Source organism: Taudactylus pleione, unplaced genomic scaffold (assembly GCF_031769625.1).
Source record: "Taudactylus pleione unplaced genomic scaffold, aTauple2 ptg000169l, whole genome shotgun sequence".
NCBI lineage: Eukaryota > Metazoa > Chordata > Amphibia > Anura > Myobatrachidae > Taudactylus > Taudactylus pleione.
Window position 1 is genome coordinate 3,965,468 of NW_028284571.1, and position 16,393 is coordinate 3,981,860.

Genomic DNA, 16,393 nt, shown 5'->3' on the forward strand with positions numbered 1-16,393 from the left:
TAGCCAGCATGGCGTAAGCATTTGCCTGGAAGAATTTACCACAATGCTAAAAAGAGATATTTGGAAGGGGGAAGAAGAAATGAGCACACAATGAACAGTTACTTTTCTTTCCACAAAAGTGAACAATGGCCTACATGAAATCTCTCGTGTGCTGCTTTTCAAAGAGCTGTGATACAATGTAGCTTAGTGAAATTACAAAGCTGCCTGCACATTACACTGCCCTGTATCCTACTTTACTAGGAGAAAGAAGCCGGAGAAACCACACATTCTAGTCAATTAGTATAAACGTCAGTATAAGCAAATTGCTTTAAATTGAACAGTGGGATTATCATGGCTAACACGCAGTGTATGCAGTGACATAACGATCAATGCTACCGATCTATTCTGGAAGGAATTATATTTTCTTCCTGAAATATACAAATGTAGATTTAATCCTGGATACACTAGGATTAATAGATAAGTTATAAAAGGAGGTAGTTGGCAGGGGAGGGTAGGTTTAGGGGGCTGGGAGATAGGGTTAGGATATCCTAACCCTGATAGGATGCCGGCGTCAGTATTCTGACCACCGGCATCCCGTACCAAACCTGTTATAAGGCGTCAGTAATTTCTTTTAGTGGACCATACCTTTAGTAATACATTAGGACTTTATAGTTTAATTATAAACATTGAATAAATGCAATATGCATATAGTGTATATAGAAAACCCAGCAACCTCACCTGTAAAGGTTTTACTTCTGCTAAATTGACATGGGGAAACCAGATGCATATGCAAAGATTGCCATTTTATGGGGGAAGTCTTAATGGTCTACACACCACGATCAGTCTGCAATACTGCTGCTGTAGCTGGATGGACCATCTTCTACAACAAGGCAGTAGGTCTAAAAGTGTGTGTGAACTACAATTTGTTCTAAAACAAAAACACCCCTAAAAACCATGCACGCGCACACAAACCAGCAGAAAATGTACCCGTTTTGCACTGACCTGTTCTTTTTTAGGGCCTATCATTCAATATTTGTGGCATTTCCCCCCGAAAATATTGAGTATCACCCAAATGTATGAAAGAGGGGCCGCAGCAGAGATCTCCATATCTGCTGGGGTCACTCCATGTCCAACAGCAGCCCCCATAGTTTTCAGATTTACAGTACCAGTTTGGTTCCATAAAAATTACTGGAAGAAAGAGAACCCATTGAAACAAGACACATGATAGACCATTCTGATCAACAATTGAATGCAAATATATATGCCAACAATAAATTCGACTGAAAATGTATGTGACACTAACTGATGTGACCTCCTTCAGCAGCAATTACCTCAAACAGTTATGGTAACTGTTGATCAGTCCCACACATCAGTTTAGACGAGGAACTTTGCCTCATACCTCCTTACAGAACTACTTCGAATCATGGACTGTTGGTGTTTTTTTTACCATGAACACCCTCCTACTGCCACCACCATGTTTCACTGTTGGGGTAATGTTCTTATGTTGAGATGCAAGGTTTCTCATTTGAGCTAATAAAGTTCTGTTCTCTTCTGGCTCCTTTAGGTGGTCTTAAACTTAAAACTAGCATGTATAATCTTTCTAGAGAGCTGTGGCTTCCTCTTTGCTCCCGTAAATATGAATTCTAAAGCTGCATACACACACAACGATTTTGTTACCAACGATTTTCGGAACGATCTGTCAGATTTTTTAATGTGTAATGAATGATTTTTTTGAACTACAAACGATTTTTGCATATTAACTTAAAGAAAATCGTTGAGTTGGCAATCTGACTGAACTACAAACATGAACGCGCATGAACGATAATCGTTCACTTTGAGTGAAAACTATGAACGATTTTTTCAACGATTGAACGATAAATAATATCGTTAACGATAATCGTTCAAAAAACCGTGTGTGTATGCAGCTTTACAGTTTTCAATGTCCACAAGCGGCCTTCGGATTGTTTGATATTTCAAATAGAGTTCTTTGTGATAATCTAGATTATGTGGCATGCTTACCAGTATCCGCAGTTTGCCTCATTAAATATAATCTCTGACCGCCACATTTCGCAGGAAATAAGATATTATTAAAGTATGGATTTTACCAAGTGATTCTGGACTGGACAAGGGTTCCAATAAAACCCCATCCAGGTGAATTGTTAGAAGTGGTTGTACTGCCATCACTTTACTTCCGGATATGGACCCGTCGAGTGTAAGGCGGGGAGGTAGCCCACAGGCAGCTATAGACTAAAGCTGGCCACACACACTAGACCAACTTATATCCAACCAGCCAACTAGTTGATTGGTTGGAGTGAAAATCTGATAACGTATGGGAGTAACTGATGATCAGCTACTTGCTCCTAAATGACAGAAAACAAATGAATATGGCGTCAGACAAGTTTGTTAAATGTTTGATTTAAACAATTTGTTCAAACAACAGTTTTTGTCCATTTTCCAGCATTTGGGAGCACATTGCTGATTATACCTTACCAGATTTTCATGCCAACCAATCAACAAGTTGGCTGGTTGGATGTAAGTTGGTTTAGTGTGTGGCCAGCTTAACGCCAGCTACAGTAGCCCAAGATCAGAGTTTGGTAGTGAAGAGTATTTTTGATTTTTAAATAGAGGAAGGTCACAAAAATGAACATCCATTACAATGGCCCTTCTGAGCGAACTAATAATCTTTGAACAAATAAACATTTAACGTGGGATAATTTTGATCAGATGATTAAAATGAAAAAGTATGTCCTTTCTACGGTATTTTACTTATTGGGTTAGCTTTACCCATTTAATGACAAAAAATAAATAGATCTAACTGAAAGCAAATGTATGGTAGCATTTTAGGTTATAGCACTCTGCTAAGTCAGCTGGCTGTGTAGCATATTACCAATGCTCAATCTGCCAGAGCTTTCTTATAATTAGGGACCCAGCCTTTTACACATTCAGATACAATCTGATGTAAGAAATATTTTCCATTTGTTTGAGGTTGAATAAGTTGTTTTTAGAGTCTTATTTCAAATTTATTTAAAAAAATGTTTCCAGCAGAGTTACTAGAATGTTAAGCATAGTCAATAATAAAAATTCAACAAATTGATTTGTTAACGCCTTACATTATCATGCATCTCTCCTGCAAACTGAATGCCTTCCTCACATAATTTTAGCACAGAAAACAACCCCCACTGTCACTTGTGAATAGCGGAACTGTTCTGTCTGGTCCAGCGTTATAGAAATTAGAAGAAATATATTACAATTACTGCATTAATACATTATAGTGTGTTAATTTCACACAATAGGATTGAAGACAACTTCCATTTGCTGTATGTGGAATGTTCGATCATAGTATTTATATTAGTATGTTTGTAATAATACCATGACAAATCATTAAATGTCTGTAACCCATTAAATAAGTAAAACAATCTGTACCTTATTTTTAATTCTCCCATTTTAATAGTGTACAAATAGGATGACAAAATGTAACTATAGCCAAGCATCTTACAGCAACAACATATGAACACCTGTTTGTACAAATTATTTTCCTTAATTAAAACTGAGAAGTGCACAGCCTTTGCCAGCATTGATTATGCACCAGATGGAAAATATAGCTTAAAATCTGGAGCTATAATGTTAACTTTAAAACCAATGTTAATAAATGCCTGCTTTTCCACCAATATACACCCCACCCTCCATTGTTTTGTTATAATCGGAGATCCGTGCAATAACCCTTTCGCTGCCAGGGGAGTGCCAAATGTACCCCTCAGGAGAGTCCCCACCATTATATATACATCATCAGGTTAACTATATTTACTTTACCCAAGTAAACTAAAAGTTTTTGGTGGGTTGACTATTTCGCAGCATAATCAAGTAAACATATAGGCAAGTCCATGGGCCAGCTTTAGGTAGAAACCTGTAACTTTCACAAAATGAATTCAAACCATGAAAGAAATGTACTTTAGTTTTGGACTTTTAATTTAGGGGTCTATTCATCATCACTTAATTTCTACAAAAGCAGGTGAAGAACAATTTCACCTGCAATTGTAGAAATTAAGTGTCCGGGCCATTCATCAAGAAGGTAAAGCAGGCTTACCTTTCACTTCCGAAATGGCCCGCTGACCCCATACACTAGTATGGGGACAGAATTAATCAAGCTCCAAAAATACAATATTTTCGGAGCTTAACTGCGAGAGCATTCGCCATTTTCAGATGGCATTTGCTTCCACTTGCAACCAGTCCCGGGTCGCGAAGAGGGATCATTTTGGATCCCTCTGCCCCCGTCTGGCTCCTTCTGCCGGACATTGGGACTTTTGTGCACCTGCGTGACCTGCTCGCGGAGACAGACGATTTTCGGATCAGCTGTCCTTGCTTCGGAGCAATGATGAATTGCACAGGCACTCGCGTTGAGTTAGAATATTAATTATCGTGGTCTGTTCGGATCCTGATAATTAACCCCTTACAGAGATGCAAAACATGCATATTATAGGAAGTCTGAGCCATTATACAAGTTTGTACAGCATGTCAACACATGCTCTTCCCTTATGGGCAGCATGGCAGAGATAATCTAAACCTTGATACAAGTCAGCATGGTGCCCTTCGGCTCGCTCAGAGAACAGCCGCATGATGGGCGCAGACAACAGGTGATGTTAAGTTATAGGCCACCTAAGTGTGAGACAGGCAATCAGGGAAATTCTGCATTACTGACAATGAAAGGATTAATAGTAATGACTTTTTGGAAATGAATTTAACCAAAAAATAAAGCAAATGGTGCCTATAATGAAGGCTGTAAAGAAAAGAAAAAAGGTAAAACAAATTCCAAAAATCAAACCAGTTTGACATCTATAATGGACAAAATATAAGACCTACAAATATAACTTCATGGTTGATTAGGAATGTCAATGTATATACCATAAAATAAATATTAAAGTAATTTTATAGTGGTAATAAACATTCAATTCTTTATAGTTTCAAACAGAGAATCTGTATTTAAAATGCTACACATAGACCACAGTTTTAGAACTAGCGATGTTAAGACAACACCTAGGTAAAATAAAAATATTATAAATCTGAAGATTTCAGATTTATATATATAAAAAAAAATTAAAAAAAAATTTTGTATTGATTTTACTGTGCAACAATAAGCAGGTCTCTGTATTTATTTCTTTAAGTTTATGTCTACCGACAAACTACGTAAACCAACATAGGTAAGTAATATAATATTTAGAACGTTTGTAAGTCAAGTATCTGAGATGTAGTCAACTAGAGGGCAACATAGTGAGAACTAGGAAAAGATATTCATGGCGATACGATATTCCAACAGCATGTAAATAAAACCTTAATGGGGTGGGGAGTCCCCGAAATTCAGAATAAGGACAAGTGTGTAATTGTAGCGCAACTATATGATCCTGAGCTCCAGCAATACGCAGCATGCACATTTTCCAAAGTATTTCCTAGATCCATAATGAACATATCAGCTAAAACATTTAAGACATCCTATTCAGAGCCAGCTGACAGGATAATCATCTTGGGCAGACATGAATTCCTAATGGTGCATTGACATCTTGGTTCCCAAAGTGGAACATGCTAATGAAAAAAAAAATTAAAAAACAAAACAAAAAGCTCTGCAGGTGACAAGTCAACAGAAATATAAAAAAGTCAAAATAGACATTTTGAAATAAATAATATCCCATGTATGTAAACTTGAACTTTCCATGGTGAAACTGTATGCGAGAAGCTATAATTCTGGTGAAAAAAAAAAAATAATAATTTCCTTATAATACAAAATAAACCACAAGATTCAGTAGAACCATTGCGATGTAACCACTGGGAAAGCACCAAGCAAGGCACCATTGTAAATACAGGGTACTGGAAGAAGTCCAAACGAACATAAAAAACAAACAAAAAAAGTGTCTTTTTTTTCTCTTTAGAAACAAAAAAAAAAAAAAAAGAGGGAAAAAAGATCAGGGGAAAAAAAAAAAAAAACAGTGACAGCTAATCCGGTCTAAAAATCGGTGTCTTTGGTAAAAATTCTATCAAGATGACCTGTTAAAAGAAGAAAAAAACATTAATCAGCTTTCTGTCCTATCAATCATATCACCAATACAAATGTGACATTTATTGCCTAGTTAAACTCTCAAGAAGCCTCAGAACACACCAGACCAAGGAAAAAAGCAGCAAAAAAGGTCAAATCAAACAAACACAAAGCAAACCCTTTAGAGTTCCCAGTCTATTAGACGATGCTACACAGTGGGTGTTTCAGAGCAACAAACAACAACACCCACAAGCTATGAAAAGAAGGATACAAACATATGGTTGAAAGGTCACTAAATCTGTTAAAGTAAGCATCAGCTAATTATTAACTGCCAATGTAAGTGATATAGTTCACTACATTTGTATCACCAAACAATAGGGCAATTCCTTTGATGGCACCTTTACAATGAAAGTATGCCTTACTGCTAATCATGGCCTTTTAAGAACTAATTAATGACCAAGTCTTTAGGGTCTATTGAACATTTATACTTATGAATATTGATTCTATGTACAGAAGTTAAGTATGACAAGGAATTATACAGTAACTCCTTAGCTATGCAGTAAAACTCTACAGTGAGGGGTCAGTCAATAAAATACATGCTTAGCCTAAAGTAAAGTTCAAACCTGGAATTGAAACCTTATCAATACATGTAATAATACTTAGTATCACGTTAGAGCTGGTCACTGTAAATAGGGAAATGCACATAGTATAAATACATGGAGTCAAACAATAAAGTGTACATTCCTAAACACTGCTAAAGCTGAATGTGGTCCTGGCACGATTCCGGCAATAAAGTTGGTAGATTTAAAGCAGCACTTCGTTTTAAAACAAAAACGACCTGGTTTAGCCTTAAAACAAAGCTGTTTTAAATCTAGGCTGGGTCATTCCGTGTCAAGTGGACCAATTTTGAAATTCGTCCCCACTTGACCATCTCCAATTTTTATGAAATGTTGCATGAAGGTTGGTACATATGAAGAACTAACTTTGGTAAAGTGTCAGGTCACAGTATACAATAGTAGTGGAGTTGTGGCCCTGGTAGTTGAGGTAGGTAAAACTGTCACAGACTCCCCGATGCACAATCAGCGTTGTTCAAGTAATTGCTGTGGCAGATCTATGAGATCAAAAGTTGTGAAAGTACACAGGCTTATACAACTGTTTTGATGCAGATTTTGAAAAAAATAAAAAATCACTGCCTCAAGGATTACAAAAATTTACTTTTTTGACAGTACAAGGCCAAAAAAATCCGTTGTGTTAAACTTTTTTCTGGAATTTAGCTGCCCATATCTCCAAAGCAAGTACTTAAACATTGCTGATTGTGCAATGCGGAGTCGGTGAGTTTCACCTACCTCCACTACCAGGGTCACAACTCCACTACTATTGCATAGTGTGAGCTGAAACTTTACCAAGTTCCACATATATACCAACCTTCATGCAACATCTAGTTATTGTGCATATAACAAAAAATACAAAACATCTGGCCCAGTAAAAAAAAAAAAAAAAAAAGGAAGGAAGATGCAAACAAAAAGTTAACTAGTGCCTAGGGGCAGCATCACATGTAGCAACAGCATTGTGCTCGGCAATTAAGTCTGAAAATGCAGCAACTACATCTGCGCATTAGTCACGGTAAACTGCAACTCCCAACTTAAGAACCGGCCGCGATGCGGGCAATCGAATAACTCCAGGCACTCATCCCGGTAACTTAAATTTGCGCTGCTTGGAATTCCCCTCCAATTTTTTGGCTTTAAATACAGCATTTCTGACAAGTTTCCTGTGCAACCAATAAAGAAAAAGGTAAAAAAACACACACACACAAAAAAAACACCTCTCTCCAATACAATAGAATACAATACATTATATTATATTTGGGCGGGCCCTGTTACATGCCGAGATACAGCAAGCACTTATTAGAAGCCGTGAGATTTAAGCGTAGCATTCTTCCAGCTGCAATATAAATGTTACAATAGCTAGAAGTTATTCTAAGCTGGACAAGCGCCCATTTGCACAATCCTTAACCTTAATTTGTGAGCAAAATCTTGATATTCAATATACATTGATATTCAAATTTTCTCCAAAAAGGGAGTTTCAACTAGAAGAAAAACAATTAACTAGTTTATATAATCGTATTCAAGCAAGTCCATAAAGATAAAAGTGTAAAGTATTTACTGTAACAATCTCAAAGAGGTATAGGTTATTATTCATGTATGCATTATACAATAAAAGTGAACTTGAATATGCTTATTTAGTGCAATGCAAATCAAGATTCAAAAACTTGCCGTTCACTCAAAGATGTGCTTAACTATCATACACAATTGCAAATTTCACACCCCATCAATGCACGCCTGGGCTATTTTATTTCAGCAATTAATTCATTATTTTTTTTATTCACAGCACAGTCAACCCTTGTCTTCAAGCTCTTCATAACTTTATAAATCAGCCATACACAAAAGTTTATGCATCTGTGAACCGGAGAAAATCCTTCCGCTCGGGTGATTAAGCTCTTGACACCTTTGCTGATTAATAATCGGGAAAAGAATAAGATCAGAGGCAAAATAAATGATCATTTAATAGAGAGACTCACAAAACAGCCCTTTAACTTACATATTCCATCATGTTATTGGTTTCACATTTCCTTTTGCTCAGTCTCCAGTGCAAGCACAGCTGGAAGAGAGGGATGGCAAAGGAAGAAAAATGAGCTCTATTTTACTGCGGCACACACATTACCCCATTTATCCACCTTTCATATTTTTTGCCTAACAAAAGCATCTGTTTCCATACTGTGCAATTCAAGCTTCAACACTGTGAAGCTGCTCCCCATGGTACTCACCTTGTGGTATAACCTATTGTTTTCCCATTCCAATAACTTCTCAATCGATCTTCGTGTCTGTAAGACAAATGGGGAGAATTTTACCCTTGAGTAGATTCAGAAAGGAAAGGAAAAAAAAAAAACAAGAAAAAAAATCTTTGCAACTGTTTTTTTTTTGTATGAGAAGGTTGGAACTATAGGACAGTGACTGGATTCGGGGTGGTCTGTAATATTATCAAAGGGTTGTTGTTAAATATTAACTGAAACAACAATAAGTATACCCACGGGAAAAAGTTCCAAAATCCACTGAAAACAACTTAATATATCTAAATAGCCCATAAATGTGCTTCTAATTGTTTACAGATTGGATAATTGTAGTAATGACAATAACTACAACCATTGTCCTACAGTTTACAATCAAATTTATTGCGTCACATTGAAAAGAGAATCTTAAAACTAAAGAAAATGATTTGTTTCACTACTAGCAGGGCTGGGCTGGCACCTTAAGTTAAAGACAGATTTCAATTTATGTGAAGGGATGAATATCTTCCCTGGTGGTTCCTAGATGTGCCTGAATGGCTACTGAAATCTGCATTAATTTAGCCACCTCTGACTACCAGCATATTATACATTTAATGCAGTAATTTAATGAGGGTGCGAGGAGAAATCCAACTAAAGTGCCAGTTGTTTTCTTGCTTAGTGCAGCGCTAACAGCCTCGCGGCCGGAACTTTAGTCAGAGAATGACGGTTCTCAGGACTAAGCACCCAGATTAAGACGCGAGAATCAGCATTCTAAAACTTAAGTTGGACTAAACTGCAAGGTGAATTGAATAGCTCCGGGACCAACTTGTCGGTGCTATTCACCTTGCTCTTAATTGAATCGCCCCCTTAGTTTATAGAAATACGAAATGTAGAAGAGAGTAGGTGGAATTTTTTTTTTTTTTTTTTCCTCCAAAAAGATAAACAACCCTAAGCACCATCATTTCCTTCTGCTGGGACATTAAAGAGAAATATAAATATGGAGCTCAAGTAGGAGTTAATATGGTGTCGCCCTGAATCTAAACTTAAAATCACTTTAAGGACCAACGAAATTCTAAAAAATGTTTCTATAATGCAAATGTATTGTGGACCAATTTTGAAGATCGTCCCCACCTGATCATCTCCAATTTTGATAGTCTGACATATATGCCAACCATGATGTAAAACTAACTTTGGAAATCATTTAGTTTTCAATATGCAAAAGGTGGCAAAACCATGATTCTCAAAGTGGGGGTGGGTGCAACTATCAAAATTATAAAAATGTTAAATTGTCAGATGGGGACGTCTTGTCCACTTGACATGGAATAACCCAGATCTTTTAATGCCATATTCACAACCCTCCACCACAACCTCTTTGTCAAGAACTTAAAGCTGGTAATCAAGCACAAGCATCTCAAAAAAGCTCATCATGCTATCAAACTAAGAGCCGTATTCAATTTGAGCTGAGCCGCGGTACTTCTTTGCGGCCCGGCCTTTTCGCCTGTTTCGTAAGATGAAAAGTATTGCGCGCGTGCCCGCTTTACCCCGTATTCAATTTGGAAGTAAGTGAAAACGGAACCCGGCGAAACTTGAACAGGCGGAAAGTCCTGTCAGATTTGGGGAAATCAGCCTGTCACCCCCCCCAAAAGATGCTCTGACATGGGGGTTCCCTATGGTACCCTCCGATTTGGCTTGCTGAAAGTATTTGATGTTTTTAAACGGGGCTCAATAGCTGCTAAATAGCATTTTTCTATACGTGATGCAGAATAGTATTTAGGAGTATTTTTTTCAGAAAATAAACTTATACCAGCAAATTTGGGGTACTTGAAAATGGGGGGCAGCATATTTAAAAGTTGCTAAAGTGAAGTTGAAAAAATCGTGAAAAATCCACCTGCCGCAGACACCTGCAATAAAAAAAACACTTGGGGCATACTTGGAGAGCCCCCCAGAGTAAAGTTCGCTAGTTTTTAACTTTGTACCCCATCTTTTTTTTTTTTTTGCCCCCTTTTTCAAAGTCATTTTTTTGGGTGTCCTTTAGTGTGTTTTTTTTTTTTTTTTTTTACATTTTGACAGTTTACCTTTGGGGGACTGTCTGAAGGCTACATGGGGGTTCCTGCAACGTTGCACCCCAAAACCCCAATTCTGCACTTTTTTCCGCATGCTATTCAAAGGCGTAACTTTTTCGCCTAGTACATTGCATTGACTTTCCGCCTAGGCAGACTGCTTGCTGCACCACGCAGATAAACAGGATAGCAGCTGACCCAGTATATCTCTGCAGCTTTATATTGGGACTCTTCCTCATTTCTTCACTGCACGCCTCTTATCACTTACCACAGTAGGGTGCATTGTAATACTATATTATTCTGCTGCTTTGTATATTTCGAAGAATATCAGCTTTTATATATCTCGTCATAAAGCTTTCCTTCTTTAGTAAACCAAGGCAAGTACCTCGATTACCTTTCTCAGAGACATTTGCCTCCACCACGCACCCTTACTATTGTTAATAAAAAGGAGGGCAAACATATTGCATTATAATTGGGATATAACACTCCTCTGCTGCTTTGTGTAGTTTAGAAACAATTGGCAACTATATACATTTATATATACACTTTTCTCAGACATTTGCCTCTTGCTACCGGTTGACTGCGGCTCCTTATTGGCTGCACACTTTTAACAGTCTATAAGTGCACTACACTATATCATCATGGACATGTGTGGCTCAACCTCAGAGGGGGTAGAAGGGTTCACAATCTGGGCAAGCTAAAGAGAAAGCGGCCCTTTCAGATGCTTCTGTGTCTCCTGCTTCACCCAGAAGAGAGGACCCCTTACATGCTATCATTGATACCAACATATACAGTTCTTTGTCTGTCCAAAGGCCAAAATAAATATCAGATATTATTTCACCTCTTCTGGACATCAAATTGGCACTGCTCACAGAGGCGTAAAGCAACATTCCACGAGACTGGATGAGGTAGAGGAACGTATCTCTACATTAGAAGATGAACTGCACGAGGCAAAGACACTTCTGCATTCTCAAGATTCCACTATATCAGCGTTGAATGACAAGTTGTAGGACCTCGAGAATAGGAACAGAAGAAACAATTTGAGGCTGAAAGGCCTCACAGAATCTGTTAAGCCCAGAGAGCTTGCTTTGGTTTTTTCTTGGCTTCCTGAATCTCTGGGGCTGGACACAACTGCTTCTCCTATATTAGTGGAAAGGGCACACAAAATTGGGCGTGGTCTTTGTTGTGAAGAAGACTGCCGTTCTGGACCAGTCATATTTAAGCTGTTAAATTATCTGGACAAGGTTAAGATTTTGGAGGTCTATCGGAAAGCTACTAACCTTGGCTATGAAGATTCCAAACTACTACTATTTCAGGACTTTTCGTATCAGGTCTCCACCAAAAGACGAAAGTTTTCTCCCATTTGCAAAGCATTGTTTGCTAAAAATGTTCGCTTTGCACTTCTATACCCGGCGAAACTACGGGTCATCCACAACAACAAACCTGTCTATTTTGATACACCCAAGGCAGCACAGAACTTTCTTCAGTCCTTGAGCTCAACTTCTCCATGCTTTGCCAAGGAGGATAATGACTGAGTAGAAGGAGACTTGATAAGTATGTATTTGGATGGATCTTTTCCATCTTCGCAAATGTTTTCGTTAATTATGTTATTACTATTTACAATGCTGTTACTGCTCTCAAATGTCAGCGGACATTGTATTTTTGAGGTGTCTTTGCACTGTGTATTCACTAGTTATAGGAATTATTGTTCTCATCTTGTCATTTATTTGCTAAAACTAGGGCGATCTGCTGGATTGCTATCTTGGGATCGTAAAAGTGAAATATTTGATAGATTGTCTATGTTGGAGTTTATTATAGTCAAGGGATTTGTAGAAATCACGGTACTTATAAAATTGCAGGTACATACTCCGAGTTTTTGCAGTTATATCTTTTCCGCTGCAGGCTGAGACAGGGGGGAGGAATTTCACAGGTGGAGCTTTCGGCTGGTAAATGTCAGGACAGGAATCAGTTAATGCCAAACACATTACATTCTGGTGTCCAAACACCCAGATCTAAAAAATCTTTCAAATTGCTATCCTGGAATGTGGAGGGGTTAAACACGCCAGTAAAAAGAAAGAAGGTGTTATGGCATTTCAAAAAGTTGCCACCCGATATAGCATTCCTCCAAGAAATTCCTCCAAGAAACCCACTGGAAACAGGGTGATCCTAACTCATTAAGAGATACATGGTTGCAGGAATATCGGAGAGCTTACTTTAAAACTAAATCAAGGGGAGTGGTTATTCTGACTAGCAAAGGTCTCTCATAGTGCAAGAGTGGGCAGTTCCGGAGGGAAGGTTTATGTTTTTGAAGGTTATAATAGAAATCAGAGGAATTTACTTTTGCTTGCATTTATGTACCCCCTCAGCCCAATGCATCTTTGTTCTCAGACGTGTTTATGGCTTTGCAGGATTAGGTGGAGTGTTCACGGATTTTGGGAGGTGACCTAAATGTAGTCATGGACCAGTTATTAGACTCCTCTGGGAACAGGAAGAAGGTTGGGAGTAGGCGAGGCGCATTATCTAGATTGGACCTGTTGATAGATTCTTTTCAATTAATTGATCCTTGGAGGTACCTTCATCCAGTGTCAAGTGAACACTTTTTATGCTCACCTGCATAATTCATTTTCCCAAATCGATTACTGGCTGGTTTCCGAGACCTTGCTGAATAGACTTGTGACTGCTGAAGTTACAGATATATTAATTTCGGATCACGCTCCTACGTGGTTTGAATTCACATTGGAGATGCCACATCTCTCCTCATTTAACTGGAGATTTCCAGATTAGTTAACCTTAACGCCAAATGTCACAACATTTCCAAAATGATGTAGATAACATAATTCATAGCCAAGATATTAACTTGCTTTGGCAGGCATCCAAACCGGTAATGTGCTGGCATTTATTAGCATATGGTGTAGCTCTGAGGAGTACAGGAGGGCAGCAGTAAACAGGACAAGACACCAACCCACCCAGATGACCGCAGGACACAGATGAGGAACCCCGAATTTGTAATATATGGACGGCGCGAGGAAAACGAAGACACCGCCGCTGAGAAGAGCTCATCAGCGACGAGGCCTGGGAGAGCTTTCCAGCTACCTGCCCGCACACTTACCACAAAGGACCAGCACAGCCGCCGACTTACCGGTAAGATCGCACCAAAACACTTTCCCACATGAAGCTCGGGACACCAGGAAAGGGTGTAGTAGGTATTACCGCTGGACGCATTTCCGGCGGTTCAAATTCCGACAGCGGCAGCCTGGCAAGGGTGAAATACCGATCGTCCAAGATAAGTATGACTATCCTGATTCCCCCCCAACCCTAACCCTCCCTTAGGGGTGCCTAACCCTAATCCCCCCTCTGAGTGCCTAACCCCCCCCCCCCCGGGAGCCCCTAACCTTACATTGATTCTTACTTTTCATATTATTATTTATGTATTTTACAATGTACTTTTATAATGTCTTTATTGCTTCAGTTGATTTCGATTCTGAAATTCTTTTTGATACATCTTCCCACAAGGTCTTAATTTTAGGTCAAAAATATTTTAACTGTTCCTGACAAATTTGAACTTTGTACTTTATTTTTATCTCCACATTATATCAATAAATAAATAAATAATATATAAATATATATATATATATATATATATATATATATATATATATATATTAGGGGTGTGCACCGGCCACTTTTCGTGTTTTGGTTTTGGATCTGGATCTTTCTTCGTGTTTTGGATCTGGATTGGTTTTGCCAAAACCACCCTTCCGTGTTTTGGGTTCTGGGTTTTGTGTTTTGGATCTGTATTTTTTTGAAAAAAAGCATAAAAACAGCTAAAATCACAGAATTTGTAGGTTTTTCTGCTCCTATGCTATTATTAACCTCAATAACCTTAATTTCCACTCATTTCCAGTCTATTCTGAACACCTCACAATAGTGTTTTTATGCCCAAAAGGTTGCACCGAGGTAGCTGGATGACTATGCTAAGCGACACGAGTGGGCGGCACAAACACGTGACCCATCTAGGCGTGATACTGCACTGCAGTGGCAGACAGGATGGCAGTTTGAAAAACTAGGCCCCAAACTGTACATAATGCAAAGAAAAAAAAAGAGGTGCAAGATGGAATTGTCCTTGGGCCCTCCCACCCACCCTTATGTTGTATAAACAGGACATGCACACTTTAACAAACCAATCATTTCAGCGCCAGGGTCTGCCACACGACTGTGGCTGAAATGATTGGTTCGTTTGGGCCCCCACAAAACAAGCTGGCAATTAATCTGTCCCTGCACAAACTGGCTGTATGGAGGCAAGATGTCATCCTCATCCACCGATTCCTCACCCTCTTCAGTGTGTACATCCTCATCCTCACAAAGTATTAACTCGTCCCCACTGGAATCCACCACCACAGGTCCCTCTGTACGTTCTGGAGGCTGGTCTCCATGGAAGAGCTGATAATTCATTTTGATGAACATCATCTTCTCCACATTCTGTGGAAGCAACCTCCTACGCCTTTCGCTGACAAGGTTCCCGGCTGCACTAAACACTCTTTCGGAGTACACACTGGAGGGGGGGCAACTCAGGTAAAATAGAGCCAGTTTAAACAGGGGCCTCCAAATTGCCTTTTTTTCCTGCCAGTACAGGTACGGCCTGTCTGACATGCCTACTTGGATGCTGTCACCGAAGTAATCCTCCACCATTCTGTCAATGGTGACAGTATCATATGCAGTGACAGTAGACATGTCAGAAATTGTTGCCAGGTCCTTCAGTCCGGACCAGATGTCCAAACTTGGTCCTGCCTGCCCTGCATCACCGCCAGCGGGTTGCTTAGGATACCTAAGTTTTTTCCTGGCAGCCCCAGTTGCGGGAGAAAATGAAGAAGGAGCTGTTGACGTGTCACGTTCCGCTTCAGCTGACAGTGTGTTCACCAGCAGGTCTTTGCACCTCTGCAGGCTTGTGTCGGCCGGAAAGAGAGACACCACATAGGCTTTAAACCTAGGATCGAGCACGGTGGCCAAAATGTAGTTGTCTGATTTCAACAGATTGACCACCCTGGAATCCTGGCAAAGCGAATGAAGGGCTTCATCCACAAGTCCCACATGCCGAGCGGAATCGCTCCGTCTTAGCTCCTCCTTCACTTTCTCCAGCTGCTTCTGCAAAAGCCTGATGAGGGGAATGACCTGAATCAAGCTGGCAGTGTCTGAACTGACTTCACGTGTGGCAAGTTCGAAGGGCTGGAGAACCTTGCACAACACGGAAATCATTCTCCACTGCGCTTGAGTCAGGTGCATACCCCCTCCTTTGCCTATGTCATAGGTGGATGTATAGGCTTGTATGGCCTTTTGCTGCTCCTCCATCCTCTGAAGCATATAGAGGGTTGAGTTCCACCGCGTCACAACCTCTTGCTTCAGGTGATGGCGGGGCAGGTTCAAGAGTGTTTGCTGGCGCTCCAGTCTTCGGCACGCAGTCGCTGAATGGCGAAAGTGGCCAGAAATTTTTCGGGCCACCCAAAGCGTCTC

General features: G+C 39.5%; 1 protein-coding gene across 1 annotated transcript in view; it reads right to left on the minus strand.

Moving 5' to 3' along the window:
• Positions 1 to 3,403: 3,403 nt before the first annotated feature.
• CHIC2 (cysteine rich hydrophobic domain 2) overlaps positions 3,404 to 16,393 on the minus strand; it is a 43,488-nt gene continuing 30,498 nt past the window's right edge. Inside the window, exons 4-6 of the mRNA XM_088475271.1 lie at positions 8,826 to 8,882; positions 8,600 to 8,659; positions 3,404 to 6,012 (exon numbers count right to left, since the gene is read on the minus strand). Of these exons, the coding sequence (XP_088331397.1) occupies positions 5,962 to 6,012; positions 8,600 to 8,659; positions 8,826 to 8,882 (168 nt within the window). The 3' untranslated portion in view covers positions 3,404 to 5,961. The remainder of the gene's footprint in view (positions 6,013 to 8,599; positions 8,660 to 8,825; positions 8,883 to 16,393) is intronic.